The following is a 22,882-nucleotide window of genomic DNA, read 5'->3' as shown; positions in this document are numbered from 1 at the left end:
CTCCAACTTTTGAATCCCTTTCAACAAACATTCCCCAGAATGGGAGTGGTGGTAGACAGTGTTTCTGGGAATGGAAGTGTGAGAATGTTACACAACAAATTAAAGCAAAAGCTGAATGCTCTGGCAACACAGCAGAAAAATGAAAGCAGATAAAGCAAAAACACTCTCTCTGTGGCAAAAGGCAAATGGAAATACTGGAAAGGAACACAAAGTCTAAATATTGGCAAATCAGAGAATCTATAATTTTTCCTTTACAGCTTGTGGTTGGTTGAGAAGGAAAAAAACCAAGCTGCTAGATGGTGCTAAATTAATTAAAAGAACATTGCTGTCATAGAAAAAAAGTCAACCTTTTAGAGATATCAATTTCATATAAGAAATAGAAAAGAAAGAGAAATATTGAAGTTTTTATAACATATCTGAGGCTGAAGAATAAAACATTCAATTGCAGAGAGTTCATAGAATATGTAAGTCAAAAATAAACCCCCAAAACTTAAGTACGATTGGAAGACCCCCATATCAGAGAATTGTCAGACCAGAAGAAAGTCAGACTGCAAGTGCTGAAGGAAAGACGTTACTAACTGGACCAGGTTACCAAACTACAACCTCTGAAAAATATGCAGGCACAAACCAAAACTGAGTCAAATTCCACAAATGAGAGTGATCTTTCAAGAGGCAGCATGAAAGAATGAACAAGGCGTGGAAGAAAATGCAACCATAAATAGTACCCAGCCTATTTGGACAGAGGTATCACATTTGTAAAAAATAAAAGCATTTTGGAAAAACTACAAGATGTACCAAAAGAAGCTGCAAGATGCAATCATCTCATGCAGAGGAAGGCTACACCACCATTCTGAGCAGGGAAGATTTAGCAATAAACAATTATTTGTGGGAACTGCTCCAGATAATAGCAGAAGGTGGAAGGTTGCCTCCAGCGCAAATAAAACCTCAATGTTAAGTGGATTTGCATACAGGTTCCTGGTGCTATTACAGACAAAAATTTCAAGAGCAAATTTGGTCTTGCTCAGCACAGACAGTTAATAGTCAAATTCTTAAGGGGATGCCTTCTGCTATGCTGCAGTACATGAACAAGATTGAAGGTCATCCAAAATATTGGAAAGATAGTTTTGTAACTGTTACGAGAAACGGGATCGCTAAGTCAAGCCTATATTTTTTTTTTTTGCGGAAGGTAAAAAACCTACATATTTTTGAAAATTAGAATTTCCACTATCCAGAAATAATACCAATACATACTGATCTCTGGCTAAAAAACCCCAATCTTAGTTGCCAGACGTGATGCCAGACTATGACAATGATAGATACTGGACCACAGGCTGATTTATTTTTAGTGTAACTATTTTGAAAAGAAAAAATAAAATGTTCAAACTATGCACAATCCTATTGAAAATGGTGCCACAAGAGCAAAACACACAAGAAAGTTCAATTCATGCCTACTGATAAAGAAGAATCCCTGAAACACACACTAACACTGGACGAAAAGATGTTTAACAGATCTCTGAGAACTATCTGACTCTGTAACCTGTTTTAAATACTGCCCCCGCAATTTTTATAAATGTTAGGAGGAAATTATTATGTACCATAATTGTGTATAAAATGTTTTTGCTTCAAGCGTGGTATAGAATTAGTCCTCGCAGCCATGGAACGGCATATGAACCTTCAGTTACAAAACCTGGACTCCTTTGGCGAGGCTCCTTTTCTGTCTGATGTGGCCAATACATACGGACATAGCAGAACAACTTCTTTCACAGATACAGTTAAAAAAAAAAACCCTTTATGTCCCAAAGAACATTGTGCAGCCCTGCAACATGCAGGGCTTCACAAGGGACTGACAAACTTACTGCAGAGACTAGAACCCATGAACAAAGTAAGAAGACCAACACATAAGAGACCCGCTCAGAGACTAATTTGTTGGTGTCTCTGTTGTATTATCTGTCTGCACATAGCTCTTCTTTTGTGAGGAGAGGCAGGCTCAGAACAAGTTAGTTCAACATAGTCACTATCAGCTGCTGGTAACAAATTAAGAGTGGAGAAACACAGACCCCATTCCCGCTTTGCAAATGCTTTTTTCAGTCATTAGTTAACCTCTCCTTTTAATAAAGACTACTTTTAGATACAAGTTTTGATCCAAAGTTCTACTTCACCACAGTCAATGAGCAAGAATTTCCTGAATGTTAATTCCATTCCTTAATCCATACGCTCAAAAGCACATATTTATGAAAGGGTGTTAAATAAGGTAATTTTTTTTTTATAAAGTAGGAAGGCAAAATTAAAAATTGTCAATTCAGAAGCTGTGTTTTGGGATTATATTTAAATCGACTTTTGTTTCATTAGCTTGTTTTAATTACCAAGCATTCTTAAACCAGCATACCATATACAATCAAAATGACAAAATTTATAATTAAAAATATGCAAGGGAAAAATCTTAAATACATTTTTGAATGCACAAATTTGCAGCAGCAGAGAACAGATGGAAGGCAATTCCACCATTTAGGTGTCATGGATGCAAAACCCCACAACCTATGTAATAGGAATAAGACAAGAAGTTGTGAAATACAAATAAGGCAGAGTAGACTTGAAATGATAATTAGAGAGGAAGGACAGCATTAGTATTTAATATTTTGAAATATCCTCCTCCAACCAAATGTCAAGGTTCTATGTGATCTTTTAGCATTGCAGATTTATTTACATGCAATCATAAATACTGAGGCAAGTTTAGGTTTTGGATCTGCCTTCAGATTATACATCTCCAGTTGAAGCCCAATTTGAATATACTATGCACAGCAGGCCAACATCAAGATTTTAAATTCTTTTGAAGCACTTTTGGAAACTTATACAACACAGTCTATTCTCTCATATTCAAACACAGCAGTTTCTTCCACAATCCAATGCCAACAGTATGCTGGTTATTATAAAGTAACTTCCTATGTGCTACACCTGTAAAAAGAACCTTCTCAATTTTAGTCCCTGGAGGACTATTGTACCTCTGAACAGTCGTACAACAGAGGTTGTACAGTCTGAACTTAAGACCTTCCAGTTTGCAGTGGTTTTGATCACTAGAAAGATGCAGAGATAGACCAGGATAAGAAAGTACATGACGCACATAAGGTTAAAATTGACTATTTAAAATGAATGGGAAATTATTCTTAATATATCATTTTAATTTTTTTTGAGACACATTAAGCAACTACTGAAGCAAGTGCTTGGAACAGGCTGTACTTTGACACTGCAAACTTTCCTCAATTCACATTTTTAAAGAAAAGGTTAAATGGATAGCCCCAAAGGATGGATATACCTGATACTGCCTGACAGGCTTAAGCTTTATGATCTCTTGAAGCCCCTTCTAGCCCTAGGTTTCTTTCATTCCATGAACATCTGAAAATCAGGTTTTCAGTAAAGGAGCTGGAGGGTCATACACTGGGGTGGCATGACATTAAAAGCTTTGGATGTATGAGTTACTGGAATATACTCTACCTGCTCCCACAACCAGTATCCTGGGCGCACAGCTACTGACACAGTGCAGGAGAGACCTGGAGCGGATATTGAAGTTGAGGAAAGCTACCACGCAGCCCAGCTTGGCCAGTCCGAACCACACGTGGATGAAGTCTGGCTCATTGCCCATCAGCAAGGCTACCGTGTCGCCCTTCTTCAGCGCTCCGTGGTGGAGGAAGACCTGCGCTATCCTGTTACTCCTCCTGTCCACATCCCGGTAGGTGTGCACCTTCCCTTCATAGATGAGGAACGGCTTGTGGGGCTGCTTCTCAGCCAGCTTCACAAACTTGTCCAGAACGGTGACAATCCTCCCTTGCAGCCGGTACATCTCCACCGTCAGCCCATACACCAACACTTTCAGCAGGTACCTCAGGTCAGCCCAGAAGTAGGGGAAGAGGAGTTTCTGGATGAGGTGCAGGGAGACAATCCCGGCGGCAGCGCCCGGTAGCCAGGAGGGCAGCATTGGGATGGGATAAAGCTCGTCCCAGCCACTCATCTCCCGACAGCCCGGCGGCTTGACAGAGGGAGCCGGGACGCGGGAAGCAGCCAGGCCGGGTGCGGAGGCTGAGGAGAAAGCCGGTGAGGGCTGAGGCTTTTCCCGCCCTCTCCTCCCCGGAAAGTGGCGCCGCCGCCCCGGGGAGCCCCGCACCAGCCCCCGCTCAGGCAGCAGCAGCAGAGCGGGGGGAGCCGAGCAGCCAACGGCCGCAGCCCGCCTCAGCCCCGGACCGGGCGCCGACCGCCCTCCTCAGCCTCCCCCTGCGGAGGGTCCCGCACCTGCGGGACGGCACCGCCCCGGCGGGAGAGGCGGGGGCGGGCAGGGCGGGAGCTCCTGCCCTCACCACCGACGGCTGAGGCGAGAGCCTCCCCCCCTACCCCCAGGACTCACGGACGGCACCGAGCTGCTGGCGGGGCGGCGGCGGCCGCTCCTTGAGCCGGTTGCATAAGGCGCGATCTGCTGCCTCCCCCCGCCGCGGCGGCTGCCCGGGAGGTTGGCTCCTGGGCAAGGCGGCGGCCCAGCGCAGGAAGCCTCGCCCCGGGATGGCCCTGGATGCGACGGCAGAGCGAGCGCCTGGGCCCCGGTCCCTGGGGAGGGCTGTAGGACAAGCCGGGGCGAGCAGGTACCCCTCACCCCTCCGGGCTGTGCCCCCGTCAGTTGTCACCGCTGGTCCCTGGGGCTCGGCTTGGCCCTGAGGTGTCGAGCAGGGCTCGGCGTCCAGGCCCTGTCGCCACCACACCTGGGCAGGGTGCTGATCTGGCTGCTGCTGAGGCTTGTCACCCCAAGCACTTCAGCACACTGATGGCTCCCTGCCATCCAAAGCCATCCACTGCTGTTGCCCTTGGTGAGGCGCGTAACGTGGTGTTCATCTGTTTTAGTGCAGCTGAGTCTGGAGTTATGTGGCCCGTGAGAAACTGGGGTCATTCCACGAGTGACCCATTTCCTGCCCTTGTCTTGGCCACAAACAATTTGAATTCATGACATTGTGCTCGTGACAAAAAAAATCAGAAGGTACTGACTTGTTTTAAAACTGTGGCCTATAGTAAATGCGTTGGTTTTTGTTTTTGTTTTTACAGGATATGAACGTGTTTTTGAATAATTGTGAATTTTCTAAAGTCATAAGTACTGGTAGTTTACCATATGAACTCCTCTGCCTGTTGCCAATACCACGACAGAATAATTTAGCCTCTTCCACACCCCATCCTATTGTTTGCCTGATGTAGTGGGCTAGTGCTCTAGAGTGTTACCTTAACAAGTGCTGCAGAGAATTATTGCAATGTCTGCAAGAATGTACTTCTCATCCACCCAAATGGCACTTAATATTCAAATCTTTTTCCTCCCCAAAATGGTAAGTCTTAATTGTGATATCTGAAAGCTGACAGTGTAGCCCTTGTTTCCATTGTCTTCTTCAGATAGCAAGCCAGCCTGCTGTGTCATTTGTGCACTTTGGAGTCGGTGAGGGATGTCTTCCTTCTCTGGACAAAAAAAATGATCTATATATCAGAGGGTACTTTTTCTAGACTCACCTTGAATTTTATGAGTAGCATGGAGGAAATCCCATATCTGAAAGTACATGCTAATGTTCTTCTTGAAGACTGTCTAGCAGAAGCATTAGTAGAAACCCTGAACAGAGTAGTAAAGCCTGAACAGTAAAAGCAACTTGTTACTCAGTTCTGTCTAGTACCCGCTGTTTATACATCCAGACGTCTTGCAATTTCTGCTCTGCAGGTCTTCTGGCCACTGCTCATACTTCCATGCTCAGAATGTAACAGCCCTGACAGATGTTTGCTTCTCTAAAACACTTACCTGATATCCCATTCATCCAGCCTGTGTCTAGCCCATTGGCCCTGTCAGCTGTTCTGCTAAATCCCCAGCTGTTCTCTTTTGCTACTAGTCTACATCTTCTTTTTTTTTTTTCTCTTCCTGCCTTTCCCCCTCTTTTTTTTTTTTTTTTTTCTCTCCTACTGTGAATATCAGCTGCTCTTTCAGCCTGTCAACCATTCTGTACTATACAGCTTTTCTTTCTATGGCAGAGGGAGTTCGGGTATGAGAATTTAAATGTTTAAATATTGGAAATATATATGACAGTTTAAACATCATATATCAAGCAAATGACCTAAATTTGTCCAGACTCCTCCTTAAAAAAATTATAACTTACTTTGAACTATGGCATTTTTTCCTGCAAAGCTTGCTTTGTCTTAACTTTGGTGGGTTTCTTAGCTGATCTCAGCAAGAAATTCCTGTCAGCTTCTTCCCCTCCTCTGCCCACGTCTTCCTCTTTATATCTAAGGATCTCCTTAGCTTCTTTTAGAGCCTTGTGACAAAAGCAATAAAATTGGTATCAATGAAGTGTGAATGGAAATTTATGGGGGAGGAAGCAACAGCTGCAAAAGAGCTGAAAGGATGACCTGTACCCATAATGAAGAACAGAGTTTCCAGGCAATCAAATTGAGGAATGTCTTGTTTCTGGCAAGCCCAGGAGGCCCACACTCTGATTAAACCGCAGCACAAATGACTCATTAAGGGCCAAACCTGCCCTTTCACCGGTGGAGGATGACAACAAGGTTGCAGCATATCGCATATGCCATTGCTCTCCTGCTGCCCAATAGGTGATAGGAAAACAAGGAACTAGTAAAGAACTCAAGAGATGTAGTTCAAATGTTGCAAATAGATTCCTGAAATAATTGTGTTATTACAGGAAGACTTTTGCCTCCACAGTAAATGCAGTACAGATTTCTCTTCTACAAACTCAAAAACTTGTAAATCACTCTAAATCACAGTGCACGCTGCCTTCCTCAGTTTTTGAAAAAACGACTACAGAGGGATAACGGAAACAATAGATTATTGATTTCTCAGGCTTTTTGGCATAGGTTCAACATCATGCAGGAGGAGAATTGATACTTTGTTGCTGAGAGAAAAGACTTGATTCAACCAGAGCTTTTGAAGGTAGATTTTCTACAAACACCCCACTAATCTTAGTAAGAAAGTTCAGTTTATTCCTTTTTTTTTTTTCTTCCCCTGAAGCTGAGGAACACAAGGAGTAATGGAAATCTAATTCTGGCCATTTGACTCAAGCCAAATCTCAGCTTCATGCTTATTTCTTAAAGGCAGGGAATCATATGAACTGTCTTTCCTGTGGTCCCATATGCACTGAGAATTGAATGAGAGGGTTGGGGAAAAAGGTGGGCTGAGGCAGCAACAAACACATTGAGAAGTGGCAGGCAACAGCTTCTTACAGCACTTTTCAGTACTAAGAATGCTCCTTACTACTTGGACATCTCTCCTTCAGATCATTGCATAGTCAAGCAATTTTAAATCATGAGTGATCTTTGTCAGCTCCAGTGGCAGAGATAATTAGTTTAGCTCAAAACTCTATGATTCTGACTGATTTTTATCATAAAGGTTTTAATCTAGGCTGGCTCATTTGGCTTTGCCCCAAAGGAATGGAGGAGAACACACTTGAAGAATTCAGTTTTGTTCTCAGCTGGCTCTAGTACTGTTATTTTTTGTGTTTTACAACTGAGACGGAGGTCTGATTAGTTTAAGAATACACAGAGACACAGCTTTGTTAAATGAGTACTGTCTGGACATCCATTAGAAACAAATTCAAGCAAATTAAATAGTGCAAAGCTAGATTACAGATAGATTTCCTTGCTCTTTAAAGGTGGTAGTGGCAGTAGGCTGATAGGTTTTTTTATTGATATGGTAGTGTTCCTTACTTGTAAGGTGTAATGGAGGTGTCTATATATGTTGTATGGTGTATAGTTGTATATTTACAGAAAGACAGAAGTATTTAATATTTCAGATGTTGATGATCACTTCTTCCAGAAAGATGTTACGTCAGGAGATAGAATTTTAGCTTGCTTTTCTTAGGTGAAGGTAACTTAATGGGTAACTTAATTTATTATCAATAAATAATAAGTAAATTAAATGCTACAATAACCTGGCTTAAAGTAATGTAAAAGAAACACCATTGAGTTATTTGATTGACTAGAGTTTGCGTTGTTAACTGCTACATATATAATGAATAACCAGAAAATCTGTGAGTGTTAGGGAAGATGTATACTTACATGTTGATTTGAAAGAAAGTAGAGGGAGGCTGAAAGATAGTGTTTGCAAGGATTACTTTGAAGAAGGCAGAAAGAAAGCAGAAGGGGAGGCATTCTGCCACGTAGTGCAGATGTGACAAACGAGAGCAAAAATACTCGAAAAGTCAGATCTATGAAAAGCTCTGGGTATACTGATGAGAGTGAAAGGAAAAGCAGTAGGCTATAGGTAATTGATAGAGAACAAAGGGAAGATAAATACAGTATGGCTTGTGGATGCGGGAGTTGTATTTTAAATATACTGTGCTGAGAGCTGAAAATCAGACAGGCAAGTGAGCAGGAGATTGCATTTACTGAGGTGACTAATGACTAGCACGTCAGCAAAGACATCAGTCAATGAGAACAGAAAGGAAGAATTTTGTGCTTTAAATGTTATCAGTGCTGCTAATCCCAAAGAACAGAAATGATGAGCAAGATCCTAACATAAAGACTCTGATACTCTGAAATATTTAGTTTCAAAGGAAAGTGTGGTTTTGTGATCTCCGAATTGTCCCTGTTCTTCTCAACTGTGCCCAGAAATTATATCGATCCTCTGTACTCATATCCAAGTTTCTTTGTAAAGTTAACATTAATTTACTTGTCGTCCTCCCCAAGGGTGGAAGGAAATTTCTATGGTTGTTTTTCAGTAATTTTCTCATTTGTTATAAAAATGGGTAAGCTGAGGTGAGAAATTTCAGGATACAATGAGAGAGTAACAGGATTCAGGCGAAGCAATAGTGGAGTTTGATTTGATCCCTCACTGTGCCAGAATTCCTGTGTGATGTGGGATTAATCACTTATGCCCTTCCCAAACTGGGTGACTTGGGCAAGTTTTATGCCTTACCTTAGACTTTAAGACCCTCTTAGATTCTTGATTTGGTGATTACTCAAACAACTATAGATTAAGACATGGGGAGCCATGCTTTGTACGCTATGCTAAGTGGAATGGTGAAAAACTGAACCCTTAAAAATTATCAAATACATTTGACTAATTTTTCTAAGTCATGTTCAGCTCATAGCTATCTGTGAGGTAGATGGGTGTCTAGAGGTAAGTATTGGTTATAATGGGAGCTTGCACCAAAGAAGACTGAGTATGATTAAGGGAGTTGCTTGTCTGACATGCTGATGTCTAGTTTGGGATGAGTTGAATTGATTGTTTGACTATACTGACAAGGTCTCAACTTAACTGTAACAGCAGTGTAAGGGTGCGTTTTTTATGCAGGCATTGTCTATACCTTGAGCTTGAATCAGTTGCCCACGATTATGGATCTAGTGCTGTTCTAGATTCCTTGGCAATAAATGCCTGACCTTTAGGTGCCTATGCAGAAGATGGTGAGCTTTGGAGTCATGGTTACCAGTCTCACAGATCCCAAGTGGAACTTACATGCTCAGTTTATCTAGCCCCTAAAGTTAGGAGAGCTAAATTCACCTTCAGTATTTTTGCTCTCTACAGTTTCATTTTTTTTATCCAATGGAGATTTGTGCACATTTATTAATATTTTTTTTTAGAAAAGTAAATAGCATAAGATTTGAAAGGTTCACAAAGAAATTAGTAATTTTATTTCATGTTAAGTAGTTAGTATCAGCAGTGAAGATAAAATGTTCTGCATGCATGGGTCAATGAGTGTAACACAAACTACTGAACTGTCGTTAAGCAAATACGAGCTACTGTGTTCATTGAATAAAGCAATAGTTTTCTGAGAAAAATTCTATGTTATTATGAGATTAAAATTACTAACATAACACATACTTGCAAATGGTAAATTCATATTGTGAAGAAACCTTCATTAAGACTATTTCAAAGGTTAACTCTAAAAAAGTTCTGAACCCCTTTATATTTTAAGTGTAGTGGTATTTATTTTTCAGTAAGTAAATCCCCAGAAGTATAGAAAGAAATTTACACGTTAATGGGCTTCTTGTTACATGTCAAGAGTTGGAATTTACTCTTGATGTTACATAGAACTCATAAACTCATACCACAGACAAACTACTGAGCCCTGAATTATTTAGTATGCTGTAATTATTCTGCTCAATTTCCCTTCAACAGAAAACATTTGGATGCCCGAGAGTATGGTATGACCCAATAATGAAGTATAAAGGAGTTTAATTTTCTTCTGGCGGAACTCAGATAGAAGAAAATTTTCTTTTTGAAAAAATGTGCTGTGCTTACATAAGACTAAAACATTTCCCTGTAACATCTCAATGTAGCAAGAAAATAGACACAAATTACCAAAATGCTTCTGCAGTATAAAAACCATGCAGTTTCAATATTATCATTTTGACACATTATGTCTTTCAACATCCAGATAACACAATATAGTGTTGCATGTATATCTGAATTAACTCTGAAGCTAAATAATATGCCTAAGGGAATTAGCTTGTGCTAATTTAGTAGCCTAAGGGTCAACAAAGTGAAATACTTCAATTTTGGGGGAAAAAAAAAAGTTGTTTTCAGTTAAGTATTTTATATGTATGATTTTTTTTTTTTTTCCAGAGAAAATAATAGCATAAATTTTTAAGTGTCAGCTATTTATTTCAATTTTTTCTTACAGTAATTTTAAAGTAGTGACTTCTTTTCTGGAATAGAGGTTTTGAAATTTGCAATACAAAAGGTGAAATAGAAATTCCTAGAAGAAAAGAGTGTCTATGACTTAAAAATAGACAGCTAACTTTTCAGATTGTCAGAGAATGTTATAATATAGAAAAGGAAGAAAATAGCTTCACAGTCTGAAGATTATCTTGCAGATTGTCCCCCACTATTGAATTCTTCCTTAACATCTGTTGAATCCTTTTCTATATTTTAAAAAACAGAAACATATAATCTAGAAAATCTATATAAAAATAAACATACCTTGAAAATGCAGTTCCCAGCTCTTCATAGCTCATTAAACTACTTAAAATAACATAATTACGTCTAAATAATTATTTCTATTAATTTCCACCATTTATTTGTGAAACTTATGTCTAGCAAAGTCTAAAATCTTAAATATAAAACTGGACAAGTAATAAGCAAACCAGGAATGGAGGGCTGAGTGGCCCAGTCAGCAAGTCGTAGCACTGAAACAGCCACACATTAGTCAAGTGTTAACTTGACTAATAATGTCACATGGGGGTTTGGGGAATGAGTGATGTAGTCACACTAGAGTTATTGCCGGGACCTGAGAAGGCAAAGACTAAAGCTGTGGTGGCAGAGATGGGATATTATGGAAGTTTTTGATCACTGGAAAGCATTTAGGACTCAAATTCATAGGAAATGAAAAATCATTTTGGTAATATTTTGGAATGCTTCTTTATTCTGCAGTTCTATGAGGATATACTAACATTACATGAAGTGTCTTGTCTCAGGTCATTCATTACAGCATGTCAGCACTGCTGACTTGTGTGTACCTTTCAAGGGTGTAGAGAAATGTCATCTCTGGTAGGTGTAATTTTATTAACAGAAAGCTTTACTATTAATATAGTAGACCATTAAAAAAAAAAGCAACCACTTTATTGTTGTCTGTTAATTAGCCCTATGGATAAATCTGTAGTTATCCCTTAATTCACAAAACTGCGTTCATACTAGGAGTAATTTTCCTATATATTATGCCAATATATTAGTACTTAAGTAAAATTTGGCCAAAATCTCCCACAGAAGCGAATTGAAATACTCTGCTTTTCTAACTCCTTGAAAAACTTTGTTGACGGCTGATGGAATAAGCTCACAACGGTTAGTTTTTTTGATCCTGCAAAGACAGCGTTGGGGTTCAGTCTCACTGTCATACAGAAGTGATCTGAATTATGAGCTGATAGCAATCTGCAAATATAAACTCCAGCTTTTTTTTTTTTTGTTTTCTTAATTTGTTAAATTGCCAGTTTATACATTTGAGATTAAATGTGATAAAGATACGGAGATGTTTCACATTTTATTCTGGTAAACTCAAGCCCACGTTTTTGGTTTTACTCCTTACACAGCTCCTGCCTTGCTAATCAAGTACAGGAAATGGCACTGACCTGTCAAAGGAACACTTATCTTAATTGACTCTTGAGAATAGCTAATCGTTTGCAGAGAAGGGCCAAAAGCACCCCTTAAATAAGAGTCAGATGAAGATTTGGATCTGAATATAAATCCTTTAGGAAGGATATTCTGGTGCACTCTCAGGTGTAAGGTATGCAAGAAGACTGAGTCTTTAAAGGGTGGGGAAAACTCAGACAGGACTTGAACTGAATGGAGAAGGAAACTGACTTCTTAGTACGAAGCACCACCATTTTCACATCCTTGAAACAGATATTTTATTGACTGGTAGTTTAACTTGACTTAAGTTATGCGTTATTTGAAAGTACCTAACATACAGACATTCCACGCCTTTATTTTTGTTTATTCTTGTAATTGTTTTTCTAGACTACTAATGCAGAGCATAGTATCCCAATTTGTTTTGTAAGAGATGTCAAATAATAAAAACGTACTTCTATGTAATCTTATCTTGGCTTGGAATAGGATAACACAGGAATATAGCAGAAAGTCTTCCAGTGATCGCCAGGGAAATTTTCTGGCACGTTGGCCTGTACCAAAACAGTTCAGAGCATCTCCAAGGCATGAAGATCGGAGCAAAACTGCAACGATGAGTAAATATAACAAACTTGCTCTAAGAAATAATTTCTGAGCTAGATACCTACCATATCCATTCTGTTTGCTTATGTAGGTAGGTTTTGTGCTGGGGAGACCAAAGTTAACTTTAAAGAAAATAAAAAAAATCTTTCTAATCAGGGTGTTTTGAATAGCTACCAGTTGGAAGTATTCAGTCTCTTTATTATCCTATTGGATTTCTAGGTGAAAGGGCTGCTGGAATCATCCTTCAAAGAATTAGAACAGGGTGTTTGCCTTCTGTGCCTTCAGGCATGCCCAAGATAGTTTTCAACTTGTCTCTGTTTTCTGAGCTTTCATGTTTCCATCACAGAGTTAAACATTATGCCAGAGAACATCTGTTCCTTATTTGTGCTTTCATTATTTTGTACTTTGATTCCATTAGAAATTTTACCTGGTGACTCTGGAGATGGTATTATCCGTGTTAGCTGATGTAAGAGTTTGTTATTGTGGCCTCTTCTTGCTAACAGTTCTTCCCCATACTTGTACTCCCATTTCTGAATCTGTGCCTATGTTGTAACAAATTGTGTCTTCTATACGGAACACCACTTTCAGAAATACTTTGTCATCTGGTATAACTGGGTTATATGCTAAAATATTGATTTCTTTAAATTCAGTAGCAAAAGCTTTTGCTCATTGTCTTAGTTTTCTCATTACTAGCTGCTTTTCTTTTGTATGGAAACAAAAAGGGAAACAACTCCTGAAAGCTCAAGAACCAACTTACAATGAACAAGGCAGTAAAGAATTTTAGGTGCTTAGGAGTTACAGGTATTTGTACTTCTGTGCACATGTTTGGGCCATTCTTCTGAATCCTGAAACCACAGTCATTTTGTGGTGCAAGAGACTCATTCCTCAAGCATCTTCTACCTAGATCCTGGTACACGAGATTGTAAAGCAAATTGTTCCTGTATTAATTGTCCTGTATTGAGTTGGTGTGGGTTTTTTTACAGTTAATAACAGTTTCTGGCACACATGAACTTCAGTCTTGCTTGAAGCAACAGTGGACATGCTCTTTGTACACCCCTTTTTTCCTGCTAATCTCCTTCCCCCCTTCTCAAGGCAGTTTACCCTGAGAGATGACTGAAAACTCCCACTTCATATTACTGTGGCTGTATTTCACATAGTCAGTGTCACCAAGCAGCAGTAGAAGGGCTACCCAACAAGCTGGGGCACAACACAGGTAGTAACACCCTCCCTGACCAGAGGGCAGTCCTGCTGCACTTCAACACACCAGGGTCTGGGGCACTTCATTCAACACAGGGGCTGTCAGTAGTTCCAGACAAGGCACAGGAGTGAATCGAGGTCCAGACAGGAGATGAGGCCAGAGGTAAGTCTAGAGACAAGGATACAGCAAGGTCCATCCACAGGACAGAACAACATAGTTAAGGTAGGAGTGGCTGCCCAGGCCTGACCTTAAATAGAGCTCTTGGGAGTTTTGGGTGGAGGGGAGGAGACCACAGGTGATTGTTGGTCAGGGTCATCAAGGCCAATTAGTGACACTTGCCCATTGTGGCACTGCCTGGGGCTTGATTTTCACAGGTTCTAAGAAGGTGCAGTGCCCTCTGACTCCAGCTGGAGCCTCAAGTCTTCAGCAGATTTCTGAAAAGTGCTTCTGAAAAAAAAATATGTTTTGGAAATTCAGGTAACTTGTCATATGAAACACAGATGAGGTCTGTCATATTCAATCCATGGATTCATCATCAATTCATCCATTATCAATGGATTGATAAACCACATGAAGTTAATGAGGAACAAATAAGGTGACTCAATCAAGATGTTTTAAGGTCGTTAACTTTGCATTTATTTGATATAGTCAGTACTACACTCACAGAAAATATTTTTTTGTATGTGTCATTTTGTGGTGTTCCTAAACTGTAAGCCATGACCATTACAGACAAATTGATCATTTCTTTAGTTTCTAACTGCCTGGGGCGTGTCTATGTTATTAAATGGTTATCTTAAAAATGGGGAGATAAATATGTAGGTACCTTCAAATGCTGGCCTGGTTATAATAGAAAAAAGAAAGTAGGAACAAAAAGGCAAGTATAGACACTTACTAAAAATCGGCATTATGTGAGCAAATAACTATGCTTTTGTTTCTGAAAGGGATTTTCTTGCCAAAAACTTCAGCTGGATGCAGTTTAATAACTTTTTATATCTATATGAATGATCTTGTTGCAAAATGTAACTTTCATGCCAGGGTGTTGAAAAAGTAATTTTCAAGGATATGTCTGTGTGCAGTGGCCAATTTTCTTTTTTTTTAAAAAGGACTTACTGTAATGAACATTAGTAACCTGTATTGTACATCTCTCCATTAACCACGTCGCAGCTTCACAGTCCTTTCTCAATAGTCTTAACAATCCCCTTAATGCATGAGTGTTAGTGGTCAATGAAATACTAATACGTGCTGATGTAATCCCATTTTGCATTTTCTTGGCTAGCACACTGTCCACTTCAGTGCAACTGTGTCAACAGCACTGAAAATTGTTTTAACGTGAGGTAGTCAGCTCCACTTAAAACAAACGGAGTTTCTCCAAGCTTTCAGAAAGTCATCTGACCACCCAAACATGCACAAAGATGACCAGCCAACATGGTCTGACTGGAGTAATTTGTGGTTAGTATGGCTTCCTACCTTTCCCTGTGTCTGCAAACCATGGTAGTTGAAAAATAGGAGCTTGGGCGAATGAACCAAGAGTTGCTTTTGCAATTGCTACAGAATGCCAAGGCAGGAAGGTTTGTGTCTGATTAGCTTGTGGACTCAGGAAAGCAGAGAATTGTCTAACTGGAGGAAGAAAAAAACACAGGCTGCAGAAGAGTTTCACATTTGTGATAGCAGTGACCAGATAGCGGTATGCCTACACAGCACGGGCTCAGGCACAGCACTAAGTCACTTCTCACATCCACTCTCTTCTTTCAGTAGCTTTAGTGAAGATTTCTCACCCAGTAAAACAGCAAGAGTTGGGTTTTTTTTTGCCTTAGACTTCTGACAATGGGGGTAAGAAAGGATTAAGACAGACATGGGGGAAGGGGCAGTAGGAAGAATAGAGAGGCCAATGATGTGCTGCGCTCCTCTTCTTGTCCACTTCCTGTCCCGTCTCCCAGCACTACACTGCCTTCCAAAGGTTGGGTATATGCTCTCTGCATTGTTAGAGGTTGAGGAAGTGGAGTGGTGGTAAGGAGGGAAGCAACACGCCATAGTTACCTGCCATGAGACCTGATAGTTACTTTCAGTACTGATTACTTGTTTTTCTGAAGTTAAAGTTCATTAGTCTTTGCTATGCCTAAATACTTCAGAAATACAATCTTTGCTTCTAGCAGTTTTTCTGAAGGATTTCATAGGGTTATTCTTCATTTGGGGCTCTTACCCTGGAAACTGATAAAGATTCCATCTGGAACTTGCTAAAAATCCTTTTTGGAATGATCATTGGGAGTACTCATGATTTGGCTACTCCATGTTTATTTGTTTTTATTTAATAACAAAATTACTTAATTTGCATGGTTTGCAAATGCCATATTCAGAAATTACTGGTTAGTGAAATATTTTGAGAAAGGCTGCCATAGCTGATTTTTAGTAAAAAATTCAAGAATCATCTCCTAAAGTTCCAAAAACAGATCAGAAAAAAAATATGAGAGGTATCACTAAATATAATCTAGGTAAAAGAACAACCACTTAATAGACTTTTCTGTTAAAGATTCCACAATCAAGAGTTCTTTTACTTTTAAACTGTTTTTCAACACAGAACATAGCAATTTTTTAAAAGTATTGTCAGTCAAAATTAATAAATACTACTGTACATGTAGAAAAACCATTTGACTAGGCTGGCAGACAATAATTACTATAAAACCCTATTACTACACAATATGTTTTTCCATTCCTTCTCTCAACAGGTAGAATCTAATTGTTCATTTACTGTCTCTAACATTCAGAAGCAGAATATCCCACATATTATCATTGCTTTCAGCTTTCTCACAAACCCCACAGTTACGGGTGCATTAGTATTGCTGTCCTTGAAAGTCCGCAATAACTTTGCCATATTATTGTTGCTCTTCTGAAAAAAAGACCCAAGCCTCAAGGCATACTATAGAATGTTTAGGGGTTTTTAAAAAATAAGCATACATACAGAGTGAGAATAGGTGAAAATTTTATATCATCTATTTTGTACAAGTAAATAACAGTATTTTTTTAAATGTAAGGCATTTGGGGTTGCTAATCCTTGAGTTTCCATTTATTCTTTAAAGTTCAGTTGTGGACTATAGCATATTATGTGTGCTAGAGCAAGAAGCAGCCTACACTGGGGGTTATTTTTGTGTAATAAGTCAACAATTACGGAACTATCTCATTTGATTTGTGTGTTATTTCAGTTAAATCTCTATTTGTAGAAAATGTTGGAAGTTGTCAAACTTGTTTGATGTGTAAAAATTTTATACTTAACCTAGTCCTATCAAATAAAACATACAAACAAGTGCTTTTAAGCCTAAGAGAACACTAGCAATACCAGATAAAATTAGCAATTCCAGGTAAAACCATTGGATATTTTAAAATGAGCATGTAGAATGTGAATTAGAATGCCATGCAACACTTCAGTTGCTCCTGAATGTTTGATTGGCCTGTCTTCTGGGTAGTGTGTTTACCTGTCTGCCTGAGGCTTGGAGCTCCTGCACTGCCTACTAACTTCACAGGGTAAAAACTTCCCAGGTTTCCGGATGTACAAGGTTTCCAGGTTCTTGTGCTTCTTAACTGTTAAGACTTCAAAGATTTGTGGCTGAATATTAAGAAACTTCTGCTTTTATTTCTTCCAAAGAGGCAGTGGGAGGGTTGGATTTTCTTTTTAATATGTTCCCTCCCTTATGTGTTCTCGAGTTGGTCTCCCGGGGAATGTTTTGAATATTTAACTTGCTTTTCAACTAAAATAACCAGATTTATTCATAGGTAGGGATAGTTCTCACGGAAGATAAATCATGTACAGGAAGAGCAGAATGATGAATTTGTGGTGCTGCACATCAGATAGAAGCATTCTCTGTTATGTGCATGACCCTGACATGGGCAGAATCCTTGATAGTATGATATGTATTCAGCTGCTGTGTGGAACAGACTGCAGAATCTGATCAGCACTCAAGTATTATGTTGGCAAAAATGATTAGTGACAATAACAAGCTCTAAATCTCAAAAGTTTCTTAACAAAAATAGCAAGAGGCCTGTCTTTGCCAAATAGTTTGCTTACATACAAATCATAGAATCTCTTTCTGTCCTTTTTACTGATACATAGCCTCAAGACAAGGCAGCATCAAGACTCTACAAACTTAATCGCTTGTAGAATGTATGTACGCTTCTGTGTAAATACAGCTGTAGCACATATATTCATATATGCACACATTTTCTTCTGAACTTCTTTCCAGGGTTGATTTTCTTTCTGCTTCTAGATACGTAAGTATCACCCACTTCTTTCAAATCTTAAAAAAAAGGCAGCATTATCTGCAAATAAAAGTCCTGGTATCCCTGTGGCTAAAAGGATTTCAGGTTTTGAATAAAGGAATTAGTGCCCTCTTTATTTATTGTTGAAATTATTAATGCATTAAGGATTTTTTTGTCTCTTGTAGGACTTCTTTCCTATTGCCAGAAACAGTTTGGTTTGCATATGAAATATTCTGTCTCTCAATTTCTTTAAGGTAGGTCACTTGTTTTACACCCATCTGTGACATAGGTTAATAAATTACATATTTAAAAGCTTTTCTGTACCAAAAATTCTTATTGTAATATTTTAAATTTATTTTTATAATGGTGGTTTGACTCTGGTTTAAACACTGAGTTTCAGCTGTTGTCATTTTGTCCCGTTTTGAAGTAAAACCGAACCAATTTTCTGCTCTGTAACTTTACATCCTAGCTAGGCCTCCTCTAACTGTCTGAAATTAACGGCGTATTGAGGAGAAAACTGCTCGTTCTCAGATGATAAGACCAATGTTTGTGCTCCATGCCAAGGAATGGTACGCAGGGAGGCCCTTGCTATAACAAGTTACACTTATTGCTATAACAACCAAGGTCAGCCAATTTCGTTATTTGCCCCCTTAAAGGGTCGGAAACGGAAAAAACGTAAAGAGGTCACATCAGTGGGGAGGAGCGGACAGGACAGGCGACCCAAACCTGACCAACTGGGGTATTCCATCCCATCTGCCCCGTGCTCAGTATAAAAGCTGAGGGATCAAAGGGTCAGCCCCCTTCCTGCGATGGCCGACGTCCAGAGAGGACTCTGTCTATTCATCTGCCTTTGATCCCGATCCATGTGTTCCTGACTCCAGAGCTGGAATCCAGTTCCCATTTGTCACTGAGTCCAGTCTGGGACTTCCCCAGTGCCTGCCGGTGATGTGACTGTCATCCTGGGAGCTTGATACGGTTTTGTATATATTGTATCTATTTCATTATCTTCTTCTTTATTTTTATTTTAATAGTAATTCTTCATTAAAGTAGTTTAGTTCATTCTAAACTTCTAAATCTCCTTATCTCTTTCTCTCCTCTCTCTCTCCTTTTGGGGGGGCGGGGGGGAAGAACCATCTGTCAGTCTGGTTTTGGTAGATTCGGCCGAAACCATGACACATTTGTTTAAGGTTGTGGTACAGTCCCTGGTGGAAATATAGGAAAGTAAGTTTCTTAGGTAATATCATCTTAAAAATTGAATGCATGTCTTCCTCCAAAACAAAAGCAAAGTCATCCATACAAGACTTTGAAATAACAAATGAAGAGATGTTAGTGATACTGTTTTGAACTGGGTGTTCGCTGATACAAGAAAAAACAATGCAGCAAAACAGACAAGATGCTGAAGTCTGATATGATCATGGAAAGTACCTAAGGAGAAAAAAAAAGCATGAAAGAAAGGTTTGCATTGGAAGAGATGACTAAAGGCTTTGAACTGTAAAGCAGATGAAAGTGTATGGAAAAGTACCTGACTCTGCGATCTGCTTCTATTCTTACCACAATAACATTAAAGATCTTGAATTTTGGCAGGTCACCCAGACCTGATTGGTGCATACAGAATAGATTAATTTTAGTCTTGAGATAAAAGTCCTCCTGTTTTTGAATAAAAGTTACAAAGGATAGGGCAGGGAGGTGCTCCAAGAAGTCATCTAGTACACCTTCACTTTAAAAGAAATTCAACTGTAAATAAAGTGTTCCTGATAGTTATCTCACCAACAGATACAGCTTACGAGAGCAACGTACGCAACCAATCCTTCTGCCCATATGAGGACACATGATTTCCTGTGAATGCCCATCATGACTGGATGGCTGCTTTTTTGAGTCACAGTATAATATTCTCAAGTAAGTCCATAACCAGGTATTGGAAATACCCTGGCCAGAAGCTTAGGGCACATCTGAGATAATTTTATTTTATTTTTTAAAGCTTCCAACAACACATATTTCACAGCCTCCTCAGCAGTCTACCGGTTTCTGTTAGTGTGTGAAAGTGTTTCATAATACCCAGCTGCCTCTTCTCTCGCCTTTGAAAGTAGTGCTTGGTTCAGTGTTCAGGCACTGAAAGCTCTTCACCCAGAGATAACTTCTGCACTGCTGTTCCACAGCTCATGAAAGTGTGTGCTGATACCGTGGCTTTGCAGGGCCAGGAGGAAATGAAGGGAGGCCAATGTGAAAATTAAGTCCTTTTAAAGAGGGCTTTTACTTCACTATTCTGTGGACATCTAATTTAGGTGCAACTCAAAGCACCCAGGTTTGAAAGCTTTATTGTCAGTAAAAAGAGAGAAGCATTTTTAGAGGCAGCTTGCGTGCCTAATTAGGTGGGTGATATGTGCTATTACTCTTAGAGGTCATTACAATTACCTTTTAGCATTTTTGGTTGTATCTGCATGGATGACTGCAAACGTAGCTGAATTCCTCTCTCTGTGGTCTGAGCTGTCTGTAACCATGTTAGCCTTGCAGGAAGAACAAGCTTTTGTGCAGATCAAATTATCTTGGCCATTGTGCTTTGTAGTCAGAATAGCCTCAATGGTTTTTTGGTTGAAGCTTGCTTTGCGTGGCCTGGTGGAGAATGAACACCCTTGGTCTGCTTGTACCTACTGCGGAAGGCACGTCCTTTGATTTAATCACTCTAACCAATATACCACCCTCTTCAAAAAGTTGCTGATCGGGTATTTTTCTTTCTGTGTAGGTACAATTCATTCCGTTTTGCATTTAGTTCTTCACATGTTTTCCATCTTATTGCTTCCCCAGTTTATCAAGACTATTTTGCCATCCACTTGTAGCTAAAAAAGTACTGGTAGCTAAAGAAGTACTGGTAGCTCCACTATTGATGGACAGAAATTTCTTAATGTATCTTTTGTTCCTTAAACCAGAGATTAAATTACAATTTTGAACTGAACTGGAAATGAAAGAGATACTGTTTCTTTTCTAAGGCTTTTAGAAAACATTAATGCGTTTAGATGAAGTGGAACATAATTTGCTGCCTGTAAATACGTGCAGGTGAATAAGCTACCGCCTTTTAATTTTGCAGCCAGGGATAGAACTGTTGTCTTGTATTCTTCTTTATTTTAGCTTTTTCTGCAGAATGAATGTTGGGAAGGAATTCAATGTAGAGAGGAAAAGGGTGAGGGAGAAAGGAGGAAATAATAGGCAGGCAGTGTTCTATAATTTATCTCCACAGTAAGAATAAAGCCACATAAGTGACCAGACTTTTGTTTGAGCTTCTGGGAGCCATGTAATATTATGCTTATTATCAGAAGATAATTCTCTTAAAGCTTTTTAAAAAATTATCAGTCCTGGTCTGCATTAGGAGGAGTGTTGCCAGCAGGTCAAGGGAGGTGATTCTTCCCCTCTGCTCAGCACTGGTGAGGCCACACCTACAGTACTGTGTCCAGTTCTGGGCTCCCAGTACCAGGAGACACTGAAATACTGGAGAGTGATCGGTACAGCATGAAGATTATTGTGGGACTAGAGCATCTCTCATATAAGGAAAGTCTGAGTCAGCTGGGACTGTCTAGCCTGGAGACGAAAAGGCTTGAGGGGAATCTCATTGCCTACCTGAAGGCAAGGTGTAAAGAAGGTGGAGCCAGGCTATTTCCAGTGGTGCCCAGTGGCAGAACAAGAGGCAATGTTTCAGTTCTCACAAACTGAAACACAGGATATTCCTTCTGAACATTAGCAAAAACTTTTTTACTGTGAAGGTGATGGAGCACTGGTGCAGGTTGCCCAGAGGGGTGAGGAGTCTTCCTTCTTGGAGACATTCAAAAGCCATCTGGACAGCTGGCTCTAGGCATCTCTGCTGGAGTAGAAGGGTTGGACCAGAAGACATCCAGGGGTCCTTCCAGCCTCAACCATTCTGTGATTAAGAATCAGACTACCGCTGTTTTGTAAAATTCTGTGCCTTGAAACACTAGAGAAGAAAGCAAGTACCAGTAACATTCAGAAATGCTACCATCTTGTGGTGCCTGAAATGACCAAATATATAGATAGCACTCACATAGTCATAACGTGTAGTGTCTGCATACTTACGAAAAAAAGCTTTCAGATTAGTTTTGTGGTTCCTTAGTATTATTGTATTATTGTAGTAATTTATTTCAGTAGATTAGGTTGTTTCGATTTTGAAATGAAAACCCTTCTATTTATGAATCTCCCTCCTTTATTGGATGCAGAGGGAAACATAGTCACAAAGTCACTTTAGTGACTTTGAAACTTAGAAACATAGTCACATAGTCACAAAGGATGAGGAAAAGGCTGAGGTGCTCAATGCCTACTTCATGTCAGTCTTTAGCAGTGGAACTAGCTGTTCCCTGGACACCCAGCCTCATGAGCTAGGAGACAGGGAGGGGAAGCAGAATGAGAGCATCACGATTAAAGAGGAAGAGATCAGTGACCTGCTATGCCGCTTGGATGCACACAAGTCTATGGGACCGGATGGGCTACACCCAAGAGTGCTGAAAGAGTTGGCAGACGTGCTCGTCAAACCGCTTTCCATCATTTACAGGAAGTCACGGCTAACTGGGGAGGTCCCAATGGACTGGAGGGTGGCAAATGTAACACCCATCTACAAGAAAGGCAAAAAGGAGGATCCAGGAAACTATAGACCTGTCAGTCTAACCTTGATACCAGGGAAGGTCATGGAGCAGGTCATGTTGAGTGCCATCAAAACCCACATAATGGGCAACCAGGGGATCAGGCCTAGTCAGCAT

At 39.8% G+C, this 22,882-nt stretch overlaps 1 protein-coding gene across 1 annotated transcript in view; it reads right to left on the bottom strand.

The window, feature by feature from the left end:
• Positions 1-4,449, bottom strand: part of LOC141476904 (long-chain fatty acid transport protein 6-like) — a 41,418-nt gene extending 36,969 nt beyond the window's left edge. Inside the window, exons 1-2 of the mRNA XM_074165812.1 lie at positions 4,394-4,449; positions 3,490-4,071 (exon numbers count right to left, since the gene is read on the bottom strand). Coding sequence (XP_074021913.1) covers positions 3,490-4,003 — 514 coding nt within the window. The 5' untranslated portion in view covers positions 4,004-4,071; positions 4,394-4,449. The remainder of the gene's footprint in view (positions 1-3,489; positions 4,072-4,393) is intronic.
• Between the last annotated feature and the right edge of the window lie 18,433 nt (positions 4,450-22,882).

Source organism: Numenius arquata, chromosome Z, assembly GCF_964106895.1.
Source record: "Numenius arquata chromosome Z, bNumArq3.hap1.1, whole genome shotgun sequence".
Classification (NCBI taxonomy): domain Eukaryota; kingdom Metazoa; phylum Chordata; class Aves; order Charadriiformes; family Scolopacidae; genus Numenius; species Numenius arquata.
This window is presented reverse-complemented; position numbering and strand designations above follow the sequence as displayed.